The sequence below is a fragment of the Peromyscus leucopus genome, chromosome 9 (assembly GCF_004664715.2).
Source record: "Peromyscus leucopus breed LL Stock chromosome 9, UCI_PerLeu_2.1, whole genome shotgun sequence".
Classification (NCBI taxonomy): Eukaryota; Metazoa; Chordata; class Mammalia; order Rodentia; family Cricetidae; genus Peromyscus; species Peromyscus leucopus.
In genome coordinates this window covers 99,433,820-99,447,476 of record NC_051070.1, presented here as the reverse complement: position 1 = coordinate 99,447,476, position 13,657 = coordinate 99,433,820, and the positions used below count along the sequence as shown (strand labels likewise).

Below are 13,657 nucleotides of genomic sequence, written 5' to 3'. Positions count from 1 at the left end.
GCCTGTCTTAGAACTCACTCTGTAGACCAGGCTGGCCTCGAACTCACAGAGATCTGCCTGCCTCTGTCTCCGGATTGCTGGGATTAAAGATGTGAGCCACCATCGCCCAGCTAGAAGGGCATTCTTAATAGAGTAGGCTCAGAGGCCAGAGGGAATAGGTGTCTCTTCTGGAACAGTACAGCATCACTGCAAGGCAGAAATACCAGAAAAAAACACTTAGAAGACCACTCTATTAATGTCCTGAAAGATACCTGGAAGCCACTAGAGGGCAGAGTTCTGCCTACACTCAAAGGAGATTGCTTGAGCTCTAAAGCACTGGGAGTGAATTTACAAGAGGAAAGATGCAGAAAACAGGAAGGCACTGAGCACGGAGAATGACTTAAGTGACAGCATACAAAATCAGAGAAATAAAAAGGCAGGAGCTGTACAATCATGTTGGAGGGGGAGGAGGAGGAGTACTTTATTTATGGGGTGGGGCGCTGGGGAGTGGAGTGTGTGTAGAAGTCACAGGACTTATGGGAATAAGTTCACTCTTTTCACCTTGTGGATCCCAGGACTTGAACTCAGGTCATCAGCTTTGACAGCAATTGCCTGTACCCGCTGAGCCAATCATAAGCTCTTTCAGTCAGTTTTGATACAGAGAGGGGGCAGAAAGGAGAGACCTGATGGCCAGGTTCTTGTCTTTTAAAAACTTACATTAATTGATTGATTGATTTACTTTGTGTGTGTGTATGAATGTGTGCAATGTGCGTGCATGTGAATGTGTGTGTGTGTGTGTGTGTGTGTTTATGTATAGGCACATTTATTTTTTGCCCTCTGTGATTTTTTTTGTTGTTCTTTTTGAGACAGGGTCTTTCTAGGTTGCTCTGGATGGCCTGGAACTGGCAGTGTAGACCAGGCTGGCCTCAAACTCATAGATATCTGCCTACCTCTTCCTCCAACGTGCTGAGATTAAAGGTGAGCATCACCATGCCCAGCATCTCTCTGTGATTTTAAGCGGAGATTAACTATCTTTTTTTTTTTTTTTTTTTTTTTTTTTTTTGCCTAGAAAATGAGGACTTCATGTGGTTGCTTTGAGGTCTCAACGTGGGAGCAAATGGGAGGGTTTGCTCAGGTCCTGGCACAGAGCTGTGCATTAAATGTGTCCAGGATTCTTACTGTTTTGACTGTACATTCTGGGGACTGAATACACCATTTGGAAAGAGTCTATGTCTTGGTGGGGGTGGGAAAGAGTAGTGGGGAGGAGGGTGATGTCTAAGTAGAATCAAGAGTTCCTACTAAGGAACTGAAAAAAAAAATTACATGTGAGAAGAACAGGCTTCTTCACCTCTGGAGAGAGTATATCAAGGGTATCCATTTTCAAAGATGTCCTATGCCTCAGCCTGCTAGAGCCAGATCACCTGCATAAATCAGTGTCTTTAGCAATAAATATGATGGAGGCTGAACGGTGAGCTTCCAAGTCTGGGAATGCAAGTGAGATTCCCCTACAGTTCAGCTGGTCAAATGAAAGGGGCTTTCTCAGCAACAACCAGCCTCTTCCCTTTAGCACAACTTCATGCCTGGAAACAGAGACCCTTGTGGTGACCAAGGCCGACTGCTGGATTCTTTTATGATCCAAGCTCTCAGGCCACGTGGATAGAGCAATGACTGCCTTGGGAAAGCTAAATACGGCCCAGGGATCAGTGGACAACTCCACAGGAGCGGGAACCCCTAATAGAGCCTAAATTAGGTGTTCAAAAGTTTAGATGAGCACTATTCAGAGTTTTAATACTGAAAAAGGCACCCAGAGTTGGAATGGCCGGTGGTTTATGATGGTCCGATTTATGATGTTTTTACAAAAGTAATAAAAATTTAGTCAAAACTGTTCTTCAAATTTTGATTTTTTCAATTTCTTCCCAGGCTAGCTATATACACATATATCTGCATGTGTGTGTATATGCATGTGTATGCACACATATGCACCTGCACAGTGTGTGCTGCATTGATGCTGGTGAGTGGCAGGGAACCATAGGTCCCACTCAGCCAGAAGATCTGAGCAGATCACAACCCTCACCCCTAGTGGGCTGTGTTGATGAGCCAGGGTGTCCTGTAGTATAGAGTTAGGATTAAGGACATGATTTCAACTTCAGGCTTCAGGGACATAACTTTCTTATAAGTTGTGTTTCAACTGTGAATATATCCAAGGAATAACAAGGCATCAGTCATTTTTCTTGTTGCTGAGACCAACTACCTGGTAAGGGGCAACTTAAGTTTTGAGTTTGAGGATACAGCTCATCCTAGTGGAAAAGACGACAGTGGGAGCCTGAAGCAGCTGTTCACACTACATCCTGCAGTCAGAAAGCAGAGAAATGGCCGGTGCTCTGCGGGCTTTCTCATTTCTCTGCTACTCATTTGGGTGCCACCCACATTCACCATGGTTCTTCACCCACAGTTAATCTTCTCTGGAAAGACCTCACAGGTTTGTTAATCCATTCAAGCTTTCTCACTGGAACCAACCATCACACTTAGACACTCCATGCAGAGGATATCAAAAGCCCTTCTTTCTTCTAGCTCTTAACTTCCGGTCCACATCCTTCTCTGCTCCAGCGTACTTTCAGTGCAGCAGCGTTCTTACAGGCCCCTCCTGGCTCAGCTTGTCCCAGGCCTCTAGCCTTTAGAATCGCCAACATTCAACGGAGAACTCAGACCCACTTCTTTGTAAGAGGGAAGGAGATGGAACCAACATCATTGGACCCCTGTGCCAGGCTGTATAAACAATTTTTCTCAGGCAGCTCTCTCGGCCACCAGGCAAGACATGAGGCAATGGCATGTAGGAGGTTGATTTGGGGCCATAACCCAAATCACACAGTCGGAGGACCCAGAGTGACCACAACTCCTACTCAAGAGGGCCAAACCTCATCACATTTTAACCACACAGCAACAACACTGAATGTCTGAGTTCTATAAATAATATCATTTGCTGGATCCTCTCTAAGTCTCTGACCAACTAAATAGTCTCCAACTCCACACCCCTACAAGCTCACAGTTGAAAAATCATTAAACACACTGCCCTGCCTGACCTATCCAGAGGGTTTCAGAGGCCAGGCCTCTAAGATTTGAGCTGAGTAACGAACTCCCCACTCGAGTGACACTGAGAGCCATCGTTCCCCTTTCTTTTTCTTCTCAGCTGGAGAATTTAATTTGACTGTTTTATCAAAACTGCTGCTCCTGATAGATTAATGGCCCACTATATCTTTCAGATTAAGCTAATTGAGTGCAGAATGAATTTGCTAGATTTGAATGACATGCTCTAAGTTCAGCTCATCATTCTTTAAGAAAATATAAAATGAGAACCTCCAATCAGAGAGCCTGAATTATCACATATTTCCAGTTTCTCAGAGGTGTTTCCATTTTCAGCTGCCACACAGCACCCTGAGCTAAAATTGGGCAGCTCTCCGAGGACACGATTTCCAGTCTCCACCGCAACTGAAAGAGCAACCGAGGAGCCCTGCAGAAGTGCTCCAGCCTTAGGTCCTCTCTCTTCATACGGCAGGAGTAACCCCACAGATCTTGCGTGAAGTCACTCTGTTAAGTGGTCAAGCTATCCCGCCAATGCTCCCTGCACTGACATCAGCAGCTTCACTTTGTGCATCTTACCATTCTTTCTAACTTAAGTGTTGCCTTTTCTCCTGCTTCCACTTGCCTCTTCCTCCATTCTGAATGTCGATAATGGCCTCCTCTTTAGCTTAGCTTTCCAACCTCATTTTTTCATCATGGTCCATTATGAACCCCAGGATGTGGCTGCATTGTGACTTGTGAATGCATTGTCAGCTTCGGTCATAACTACAGATATGTCTGAGAAACGAAGCGTCTCGGGGATGAATTTATGATAGGAAGGAAGGAAGGAAGGAAGGAAGGAAGGAAGGAAGGAAGGAAGGAGACAGAGAAACAGAGAAAGGATAACTATAAAGGGTGTCAAGAGCAAAGGTGAATTAAGAACCTCTGAAGATGGGGCTGAAGACCTGGCTCAGAGGTTAACAGCATGTACTATTACTGCATAGGACTGGAATTTGGTTCCCAGCACATGTCAGGTGACTCACAACCACCTGATGAAGGGGCTCCAACAAGTTGTACAGGCATACATGCACGCACGCACGCATGCATGCTTGCATGTATGCACACATACACACACATGCACACACACATGCACACACACACAGACAATGCTGAAAAAGAAATATTTTGAAAAGAACTTCTGAACATCCTCTCTTCTGCAGGCAATGGTAACACTGGCAAATGGTCAGAATGGACTTTCTCACAATATTAAAAGGTAATCAAAAGCTTGAAAAAAATCCAGGAAGCATTTATTCAAAAAACAAGGGTTCAACCCAAGTGAAGATATTAAATTTCCACAAAGAACTCCCAGAACTAGATGGCCTCACTGGTAAATTCTGCCAAACATTTAAGCAGGAATTCCAATTCTTCACAAGCCCTTTCTAAAAGACGGAAGAAAAGTAAACATTCTCCAACTCATTCACTGACACTCCAATTATCTTAAAACCCAAACTAGACTGTCAACAACTCTTACAAGCGCAGACTAAGATCCATCATGAATATTGATACAAAAATCCTCAACAAAATTTTTGCACACCAGGGCTGTGGAGTTGGCCAAGTTGGTAAAATGCCTGCTGTACAAGCGTGAGGACATGAGTCTGGATTCCTGGTATCTATGCAAAAGCTAGGCATAGTGGCATGCACCTGCAACCCCAGGTAGGGGGTACAGACAAGCAGTTTCTTAGAGTTCACTGATTCATCAGACCAGCCAATCAGTGAGCTCCAGGTTTGTGAAGACCCTGTCTCAAAAGAGAAGAGAAATAGAGGAAGATGCCTACTGTCAGACATCAATATTCAACTTCTACGTGTACACGTGCACACACGCACACACACACACACACACACACACACAAACACACACGTATATGCGTGTACACCTACATATGTATGTACAAACACCTGTATATGAAGGAACACACTAGCCCACTTGAGCGTGTGGCTCTGGCAGGCCTTGCCCTTCTCCCCATTCCCTCTGCCTTAATAAAAACGATTAGATTACATTCCTAAAGATAGCCCCCAAGGTCTATTCCCTTATTCAGCCACTTCCTCCTCCTGAGGCTGACTACCCCAAAATCCAGCTATTGAAGTACTCAAGTCCAACAATCAGAAGCCCCTTTGGCTCCCCTAATTAACATGTCCAGTTAAAATTAAACACCTCATCCTAACACAGGATTTCACCTTGTACTTTATAAACTGCCATTTGCCCATGTATGCCATATCTTTATAGACAGCCATTTTCCTGTCTCCTCTTACCTTGCATGTAAAAAATTATCAGGAATCTATAATTAATCTATATGATCCAATAAGTGTAGTGAGAGGTCAGCATATAAAATCAATATACAAAAGCCCAATGCATAATCTAGATACATTCCATTTATACTTCAGGAATAAATTTATCAAAACAAGGGCATAACTATGAAATTTTATTAAAGGAGATTAAATAAGATTTAAATGAAATTCTGTTTTGTTTTCAAGGATTGGAAAGTTATTTTTTTTTAATCTTGAAGATTTAACCCACAGCCTCACACTTGCTAGGCAAGTATTTTACCATTGAGTTACATCCCTACCACTTAGAGTTTCTATATGATTTATTTTCATTATTTTAATTATGTGTGTGTATGTGCCTGTGTGTGCATATTACCACCTGACACAGATGCTAGAAATCAAACTGAAGTCCTATGGAAGAACAGTAAATGTTCTTATTCACTGAACCATCTTTTCAGGCCATCGCCTTCACCCGCTCTTTATTTATTTATTCATTCATTTATTTATTTATTTTGAAACAGGGGTTCAGTACACAAGCTGAGCATGTCTTTGAACTTGCTATGAGGGCAGGCTGGCCTTGAACTTCCACTAGTACTTCAGGTACTATCCCATTAAGCCTGACACTAAGTATTGTGAAGAGGACAATAGTCCCCAAATTGACATACAAAAGCAATACCACCTCTATTAAATCCCAGCTGCCATCATTTCAGAACTAGACCTACTGATCCTAAAGTATGTATGGAAATAAAAGGGTCCCAGAATAACCAAAATAATCCCAAGAAGAACAGCTATGGGAAAAAGCTGACAGCCAGGCTCCCATCACCAAGACTGCTGCTGGCATGAGAACAGAAGACAGGCCAGCAGAACAGAGCTGAGACCCCAGAGGGTGAGGCAGTCATGGTTTCAGTAAATATTTCTACAAGAGTGCCAAGAGATTTAAAGAAAAAAAATAGCCCTTCCAACCAATGCTACTTTGACAACTGAGTCAATCAGGAATGTCCTTTCACACAAAGATTAACTCAAAACACAGCAGAGGCTTAAACATAAAAGCCCAAACTATAAATCTCTTACAAGAGAAATGGGTGAGTCACTTCTGCCTGGGAGTAAACAACTGGTTTCTTCGATGTTACAAAAGTCACACATGACAAAAGAAAATAAGAAAATGGGACTTCCTCAGAATCCAAAACGTTTGTTTCAAAGGATACCACCAGGAAAGTGGAAGGGGGGCTGGAGAGATGTACCAGACATTAAAAGCAATGGGTGTTATTTCAGAGGACCCACAATCAGTTCCCAGCACCCTCATCCAGTGCTGAGGTGGCAGTGGGGGCTGTGCTGAAAGCGAAGCCCTCAGACAACTCTGGTAGGAACATGAACAATACAATCACCTTGGAAAACAGTGTGGCAGCTCAGCAAAAAGTCAAACTTGATCTCCATATGACCCAGAAATTTTATTCCTAGGTGTAATTCCAGAGAATTAAAAGTACATCTTCAAAAATGTGAGTATGTAAATACTCACATTTTGCAACAGTAGTCATAATAGCTCCAACAGAGAAACAACCCAATATTTATTGTCCTCTAAATGGAGAAATAAAACTGATATATACATGCACTAGATTATTATACAGCCATGAAAATAGGTGAGGTTATGACAGATGTTATCACATGAAGGGAGCTTCACACTTGATAAGCTAAATAAGTTAGACACAAAAGGCCACATAATATGTTTTTCTTTTTCAAATTTTATTTTAGGTGTCTAGGCATTTTGTCCACATACATCTCTATGTAGTAATTGCAGGCTTAGTGCCCTGAGGTGCTAGAAAAGGGAATCAGATCTCTGGACCTAGAGTTACAGACAGTTGTAGGCCATCATGAAGGTGCTAGGAACTAAACTCAGGTCCTCTACAAGAGCAGCCAGTGCTCTTAACTACTGAGCCATGGCTCCAGCCTCTTTATATTTCTATTTCTATGGAATGTCTATAATAGGTAAATCCAGAGAGACTAATTAGATTAGTGGTTTGGAGGCAAGGGCGGGGGAACCACTGCCTATGGTGACATTTCTTTCTGAGGTGATAAAATTTTCTATGATTAAATGGTGGGAGGGTTACACAGTTTTGTGAGTATACTAAAAAAAAAAAAAAAAAAAAAAAAAAAAAAAAAAAAAAAAAAAAAAAGCTTAATTCTACACTCTAAAATGAAGAATTTTGTGATATGTAAATTACATGTCAATTTTTCCAAAAGGTCAGTTTAATGAACCTGGCATATATTCACATAGGCAAGGCATACAGAGAGGCAGGGGGCTGTCCAGCAGAGGGCTCGCACCTCTCTGCTCCTACTGTGGTTTCTAGTTGCAGAATCTGTAATGCAGATTGCAAACACCCACCCACCCCACGCCACCCCGTTCATTCTCTCCCCGACCTAACAGATTCACACACTCGACTGTAGAAGGGCCCTGCCCACCTGCACTGGTCAAGCATGTTTACTAGTTTGTTTTGACTGGTGCTTTGACATTTGAGCCCTTGTTGATCCCAGAGGGCTGTCCCTCCCTCCCAAGGCCAGCCAGCTACTAGAGGTAGTAAAGGGCCTGCCTTTCATAAGCCAACCATCCAATCAGGGAAGGAGGCTGAAATGATAGCAGAGCACATGCACAGTGGGCGGAGCTGGGTGGGGAAAGTGGGGCAGGCCTCCAGGCCAAAGACACAGCTCAACTCACAGTGTTCCTCCCACTCGCGCTCCTCCCTCTCGCTGGCTTGGCAGTGCATCTGGGCCTGCTTCAGGGTCCAATAGAGTTCCTTGGCTCTCTGCTCCTCCTGGAGGCGAATCTGTTCTTCTCCTCGCCTCCTCTCTTCTTCCTCTTTCCTCTGAAAAATTATTGAGACGGAATGGCATTAGAATGGGGAATTAACTGCCTGTGGGATTCTGCAGCTAGTCAAGCTGAGCTGTCTGGAGTAGAGTGGCCAGCAGTTACTCTTCCACTCTTGGTCCTTACACAACTGAAATGTGATAGTCACACTTGGCAAGGACCAAATGGATTGGTATACTGATGCAAATTGTATTTGCTGTTTTGCAGTGCATGGGATTGAACCTAGAGCCTCATGCGTGCTAAACAAGTTCCCACCACTGTGACATCCCAGCCCAGCAATGTGTAAACTCTAAAGCTTTCTGCAAAGATAAGAAGACTGAGCCATCCTCAGGCTTGCTTCCACTGGAAGTCAAGAAGGCGTGCAGGTTCAGAGAGCAGTGTCTGATCTTTCTAGAGGCTGTCCTGGACATAGAGGGATGCCTTGACCAGTCTGGATATAGAATTGATAAGACCATAGGTCTACTGGTCTTAAATCTCTTGTTTTTTGCAAGTCCCACTTATAAGTTAAGAAAAGGGTGTGTGTGTGTGTGTGTGTGTGTGTGTGTGTGTGTGTGTGTGTGTGTGTGTGTGTGTGTTTTCCTACCCTTGTTTACATGAAAAGAGCATTTATCCACTCAGAACTTATATAGGTGGCTAATGAAAAATAGTTCACCAAATCTCTTCCCCCACCCCAATGCACCATTCAGCCTTACATTTCACACAGGTGCTGGAAACGGAACTCAGGTCCCCATGCTTGTGTGGCAAGCACTTTACTGTCTGAGTCAGCCTATACATCTGTCCCCTAACATTGTTCATTCTTGATTTACCAATTCTAGAGATTAAATTCTTCCTCTGATTTTTGTTACATGAGTCTTAAACAGCAGTGAATGGCCATATTTGCAAGCCAAATGTGTTGCTCATTTCATCAATTATAAAGAGTATGTTTTTAAACCTTTTAACATACTTGCTTCTTGCATGTACTGTATAACTCACAACTTTCCTTTCTACTAAGAACAGGGTTTTTCCTTCTCACAATGATATGTTTCTATGATTAATGGCATCTTAAATTATGTAAAACGTGGCAGGGAACGGGCTTTTCTTTCATGTATCTTTGCCATAGTTGTTTTTTCCTGGCTTAATAATGGCTTCATCTTAAAGCAGAACATGGAATTTTCCCAAATTCCTATCAAGTATAGTAAGCTTTGTCTGAATTAAACCACATATGAGTTCTTACAAACATGGTATCGCTCTCTTTTTCAGAGGGATTTCAGAGGGACACCCTTCCCCTGGGAGCCATTTTCCATTCTCCTGTGGGCTGTGCTGGGAACTTCCTACATACCTCTCCATCTACACTTCAGGGCCCACCTCTGAACCTTCTCTGAGATGCAGCCCTGTATCACTGCCTTCCTTCTGCAGCCACTTATCACAGAATACACAGAGCCACTTTCTGAGTGTTTGCCTGAAAACATTGCTATGCCAGCCTCACAGTCAACTACGGATTTAGTGGAGCACAGAACCTGATTAATTAAAAACATTGCTACCTTGTCTTTCAGCTTTACTGTCATCTTTTCATCTGCTGCATAGGGTACTTGTTTTCTCCCTGGAAATCTGCAGAGTCTCGTTACGATGGGTATTGTAAGGCATTTTCTTTTCTTTTCCTTTTTTTATTTTAAATTGAAAATAGATTCTTCTCTCATATAGTATATCCCAACCACAGTTTCCTTTCCCTCCACTCCCCCTTCATTTCCCTTCAGAAAAGGGCAGAACATGGCCCACTGAATCAACTAAGCAGGGCTCATATGGGCTCATAGAGACTGCAGTGGCAAGTGTGGGGCCAGCATGGGTCTGTCTGGCCCAGGTCCTCTGTGTATATGATGTATATGGCTGTTAGCGTGGTGTTTTTGTGACACTCATAACAGTGGGAGCAGGTGTGTCTCTGACTCTTTTGCATGATCTTGGGATTCTTTTCCTCTTATTGAGTCTCCTTGTCCAGCCTCTATATGAGGGCTTTTGCCTTTTCTTTTTCTTTCCTTTTTTTTTTTTTTTTTTTTTTTTTTTTTTTTAGACAGAGTTTCTCTGTGTAACAGTCCTCCTGGCTGTTCTGAAACTCGATTTTGTAGACCAGGCTGGCCTTGATGATGCCTTGTTGTGGTGGTATTCTAATTGTACTGAAATGTGATTTTGATTGTATGTTAATAAATAAGGTTGCCCGGGGGTCAGAGCTATTAGAGCCATAGCAAGAGTATGGCGGTGGTGGCACACGCCTTTAATCCTAGCACTTGGTAGAAGAGCTAGGTAGATCTCTGTGTGTTCAGGTATATAGCCAGCATTGGAGACATATCCCTTTAAGACATGGGGGCTGTACATACAGACAGTGATGAGGCAGTCACGTGTTTGGGTTTACAACCAATGAGAAGGCAGAACAAAAGACTATGAAAAGACTTACACACAGGAAATAGCTCCCTTTCGGGAAGCTAGGAGCTCGCAAGAGGAAGGGTAAGATTTTAGCTCTGAGCTCTGACCTCTCAGCTTTCTCTTTTACATTGGTTCTGTGTTTCTTATTTAATAAGATGGTTGGTTACATCTACATCTGGCGCCCAACATTCGTCTTACGAATTCATGAAAAACCTGTTTGCCTATGGCTTTGTGAGCCCCAGCTCAGGCCCAAGCTACACTCAGTCATTTGTGGTGGCACAAACCGGTAGGATTTGCTGAAGGAGACAGAGGCAGTAGGATCCCGAGTTTGAGGCCGGCCTAGGAGGCTTGGGAGAAGCTTCGGCCCGGACTGAGCCACATGGAAACAGTGGATATTGCTCCACATTGCCAGCTCCTTCTCATCATGTTGGTGACTGCGGTGATGCTGCTACCAGGGATGAAGGGTTTACTGCTGCTGGTTCAGAGAAGAATTGCCAGGACCATCGTGTTACAAGAAAGCATCAGCAAAGGTCAGTTTGGAAAAGTTTGGCAAGACAAATGGTGGGGAGAAATTGCTGTGAAGATTTTCTGTTCTAGGGAAGAATGTTCATGGTTCCATGAGACAGACATTTATCAGACTGTGATTGCTCCAAACCACAGAGGAGGCACAAAAAAAAAAAGTCTGCATGGAACCATGACCACACCTAACAGCAACTTTGCAATCTTCAAAAGGACTATGGTAAAGCCATTAAGCTGATTAACACCACGGAAAGATCTGCTTTGGACTACAAACTGCTTAGGACAATTTTGAGATGGCTAGCTGAGATGATCCAGCCTGACAGACTACTTGAACAAAGACTTGAAACAAGCCCTGAACTTTCCTTTTATGCAGAGACTGGACAAATGATACAGGACTTGACAATTAACCCAAAAATTTTCTTTTCAAGATTCCCTAAAGATATCTTCACCCCTAGAAAGCAAAAAGAAACAGAGAATAAGATATGTGATAGGTCACTGAATCTACTCTGAGAAAAAAAGATAAAGAAATAATAAGATAAATAGGTAGATCATTGAATCTACACTGAAGAAAAAGGGGAAGATATAAAAATGACAAATGGTAGACTACTGAATGTATTATGAAAAGAAAAAGGAGAGAATAAGGATATGATAAGATAAAAAGGGAGATTATGGAATCTACTTTTAAAAAGGAATTACTTATTTTAAATAAGATAAGTAATGAAAAATTTTTGGTCTGAGTTTATCAGATGTTACTGGACTGGACATTGTTAATATATATAATGGAGTTTTTATCTGAATCTGTCAAATGTTAATGGACTAGACATCATTAATGTAATTTTTGGCTGTATATATTGTATATACTTATTGGATAGTTTTTCTTGTATTAGTTATAAGCTTTCTTTAATTTTAGACAAAAAGAGAGGAAATGTGGTGGTATTGTATTCCCCAAAATATTGTGTACCTTAATAAACTTATCTGGGATCAGAAAACAGAAAAGCCACTAGTTAGGCAGTGATAGCACACGCCTTTAATCCTAGCATTCCAGAGGCAGAAATCCATCTGGGATCTCTATGAGTTCAAGGCCACATTGGAAACAGCCAAGCATGGTGACTCACACCTTTAATCCCAGAAAGCCAGCCTTTAATCCCAGAGAGTGGTGGTAGAAAGCAGAAAAATATACAAGGCGTGAGGACCAGAAACTAGAAGCATTTTGGCTGGTTAAGCATTTTGGCCTGGTTAAGCATTTGACTGGAGCAACACAGTTCAGCTGAGATTCATTCTGGATGAGGACTCAGAGGCTTCCAACCTGAGGAAACAGGACCAGCTGAGGAATTGGCAAGGTGAGATAGCTGTGGCTTGTTCTGTCTCTCTGATCTTCCAGTGTTCACCCCAATACCTGGCTCCGGGTTTGATTTTATCAATAAGAACTTTTAAGATTCCTGCTACAACCTTGTCTTATTGCATCTTGTTTTGTCATGTTTGGTTGTTGGTTCTAAAGCATTTTCAGTGGTGTGCCTTACTGAGGGTTTTCTTCAGACTAGAGCCTCATGTCTGTCCAGTACAATACTTCTTCTTTGCCTGAATGAGTTCTCTCGCTTCTCTTCTTATAGGGCTCCTGTTTGCCAAGCTCTGGTCAGCTTGAGTCAATCTCCCATAGTCTCCATCTTTTCTCTCTTGTTTTCTACGTCTTGTCTTTTCTTGTTCTACTTCCTGGTTGAAGTCGCTGACTTTATCTTCCAACTGTTTCAGCAGTCGTGAGCTGTTTTCTTTCTGTTGCGGCATGTGTGATGTTTAAGCCCTCATTCTGTCTCTTTCATGTGGTTGCATCCTGTATATGTTTCAGAAGAATTACAGCCTACCTCTCTGAAGATTGAGACCTTTGTCTTTCCCTCTGCTCTGGTTGAGATCTACTTCCTTTTTGTTTTGTTGCATTTATTTGACTTGGTGCCTGTCATTCCTGGAAAAAGAAGTCTTTCTTCAGATATGCCCTCTCTGTCTGTTCACAGTGAAGAGGTAAGTCAGATTTGAAGGGGAAGATAAGTATACAGCCAGCCTCCCTGAGAGAAGAGCTTCACTCTGGCAATTTCAGGAGGAACCAGCCATTTCTTTGATGAACCATCAAGTGGAAGGTTTTGGAGCTACTTTCTGTGAGATTATCCAGTCTTCTATTCTTTCTGTGTGGTATCTGAACAGGAGTCAACCGTGAGCACACTGCAGGCAGAATTATGCTTAAATTTCCCAAGCTGGGCCTCATGCTTTATGCAAAGTCATGATTTGAAATGTCTATTTGTCAATTTCTTCCTCCAGCTCTCTCCCCAACAGGACTGAGAGGGGTAACCGTGTTTTCCAAGGCCAGACAAGGTCCTACATGAGCTCTGGTCCCTGTTTATTCATTCCACATGTTCTCTGTCCCTCTCCCCAGTATATGAGTGTGGACACCAGACTGTGTCTTAAACTATATAGAATAACAGCTTTCAGGCTGTGCTAGCCTTGAAATATTGCACTTTATAAAGCAAGAGTGTTGTT

The 13,657-nt window shown here is 42.6% G+C and overlaps 1 protein-coding gene across 3 annotated transcripts in view; it reads right to left on the bottom strand.

Annotated features, from left to right (window-relative positions):
* Positions 1-13,657, bottom strand: part of Sh2d4b (SH2 domain containing 4B) — a 92,863-nt gene that overhangs the window by 37,569 nt on the left and 41,637 nt on the right. For all 3 annotated transcript variants that reach the window (XM_037208696.1, XM_028854978.2, XM_028854979.2), the window contains exon 4: positions 8,069-8,216. In XM_037208696.1, coding sequence (XP_037064591.1) covers positions 8,069-8,216 — 148 coding nt within the window. The remainder of the gene's footprint in view (positions 1-8,068; positions 8,217-13,657) is intronic.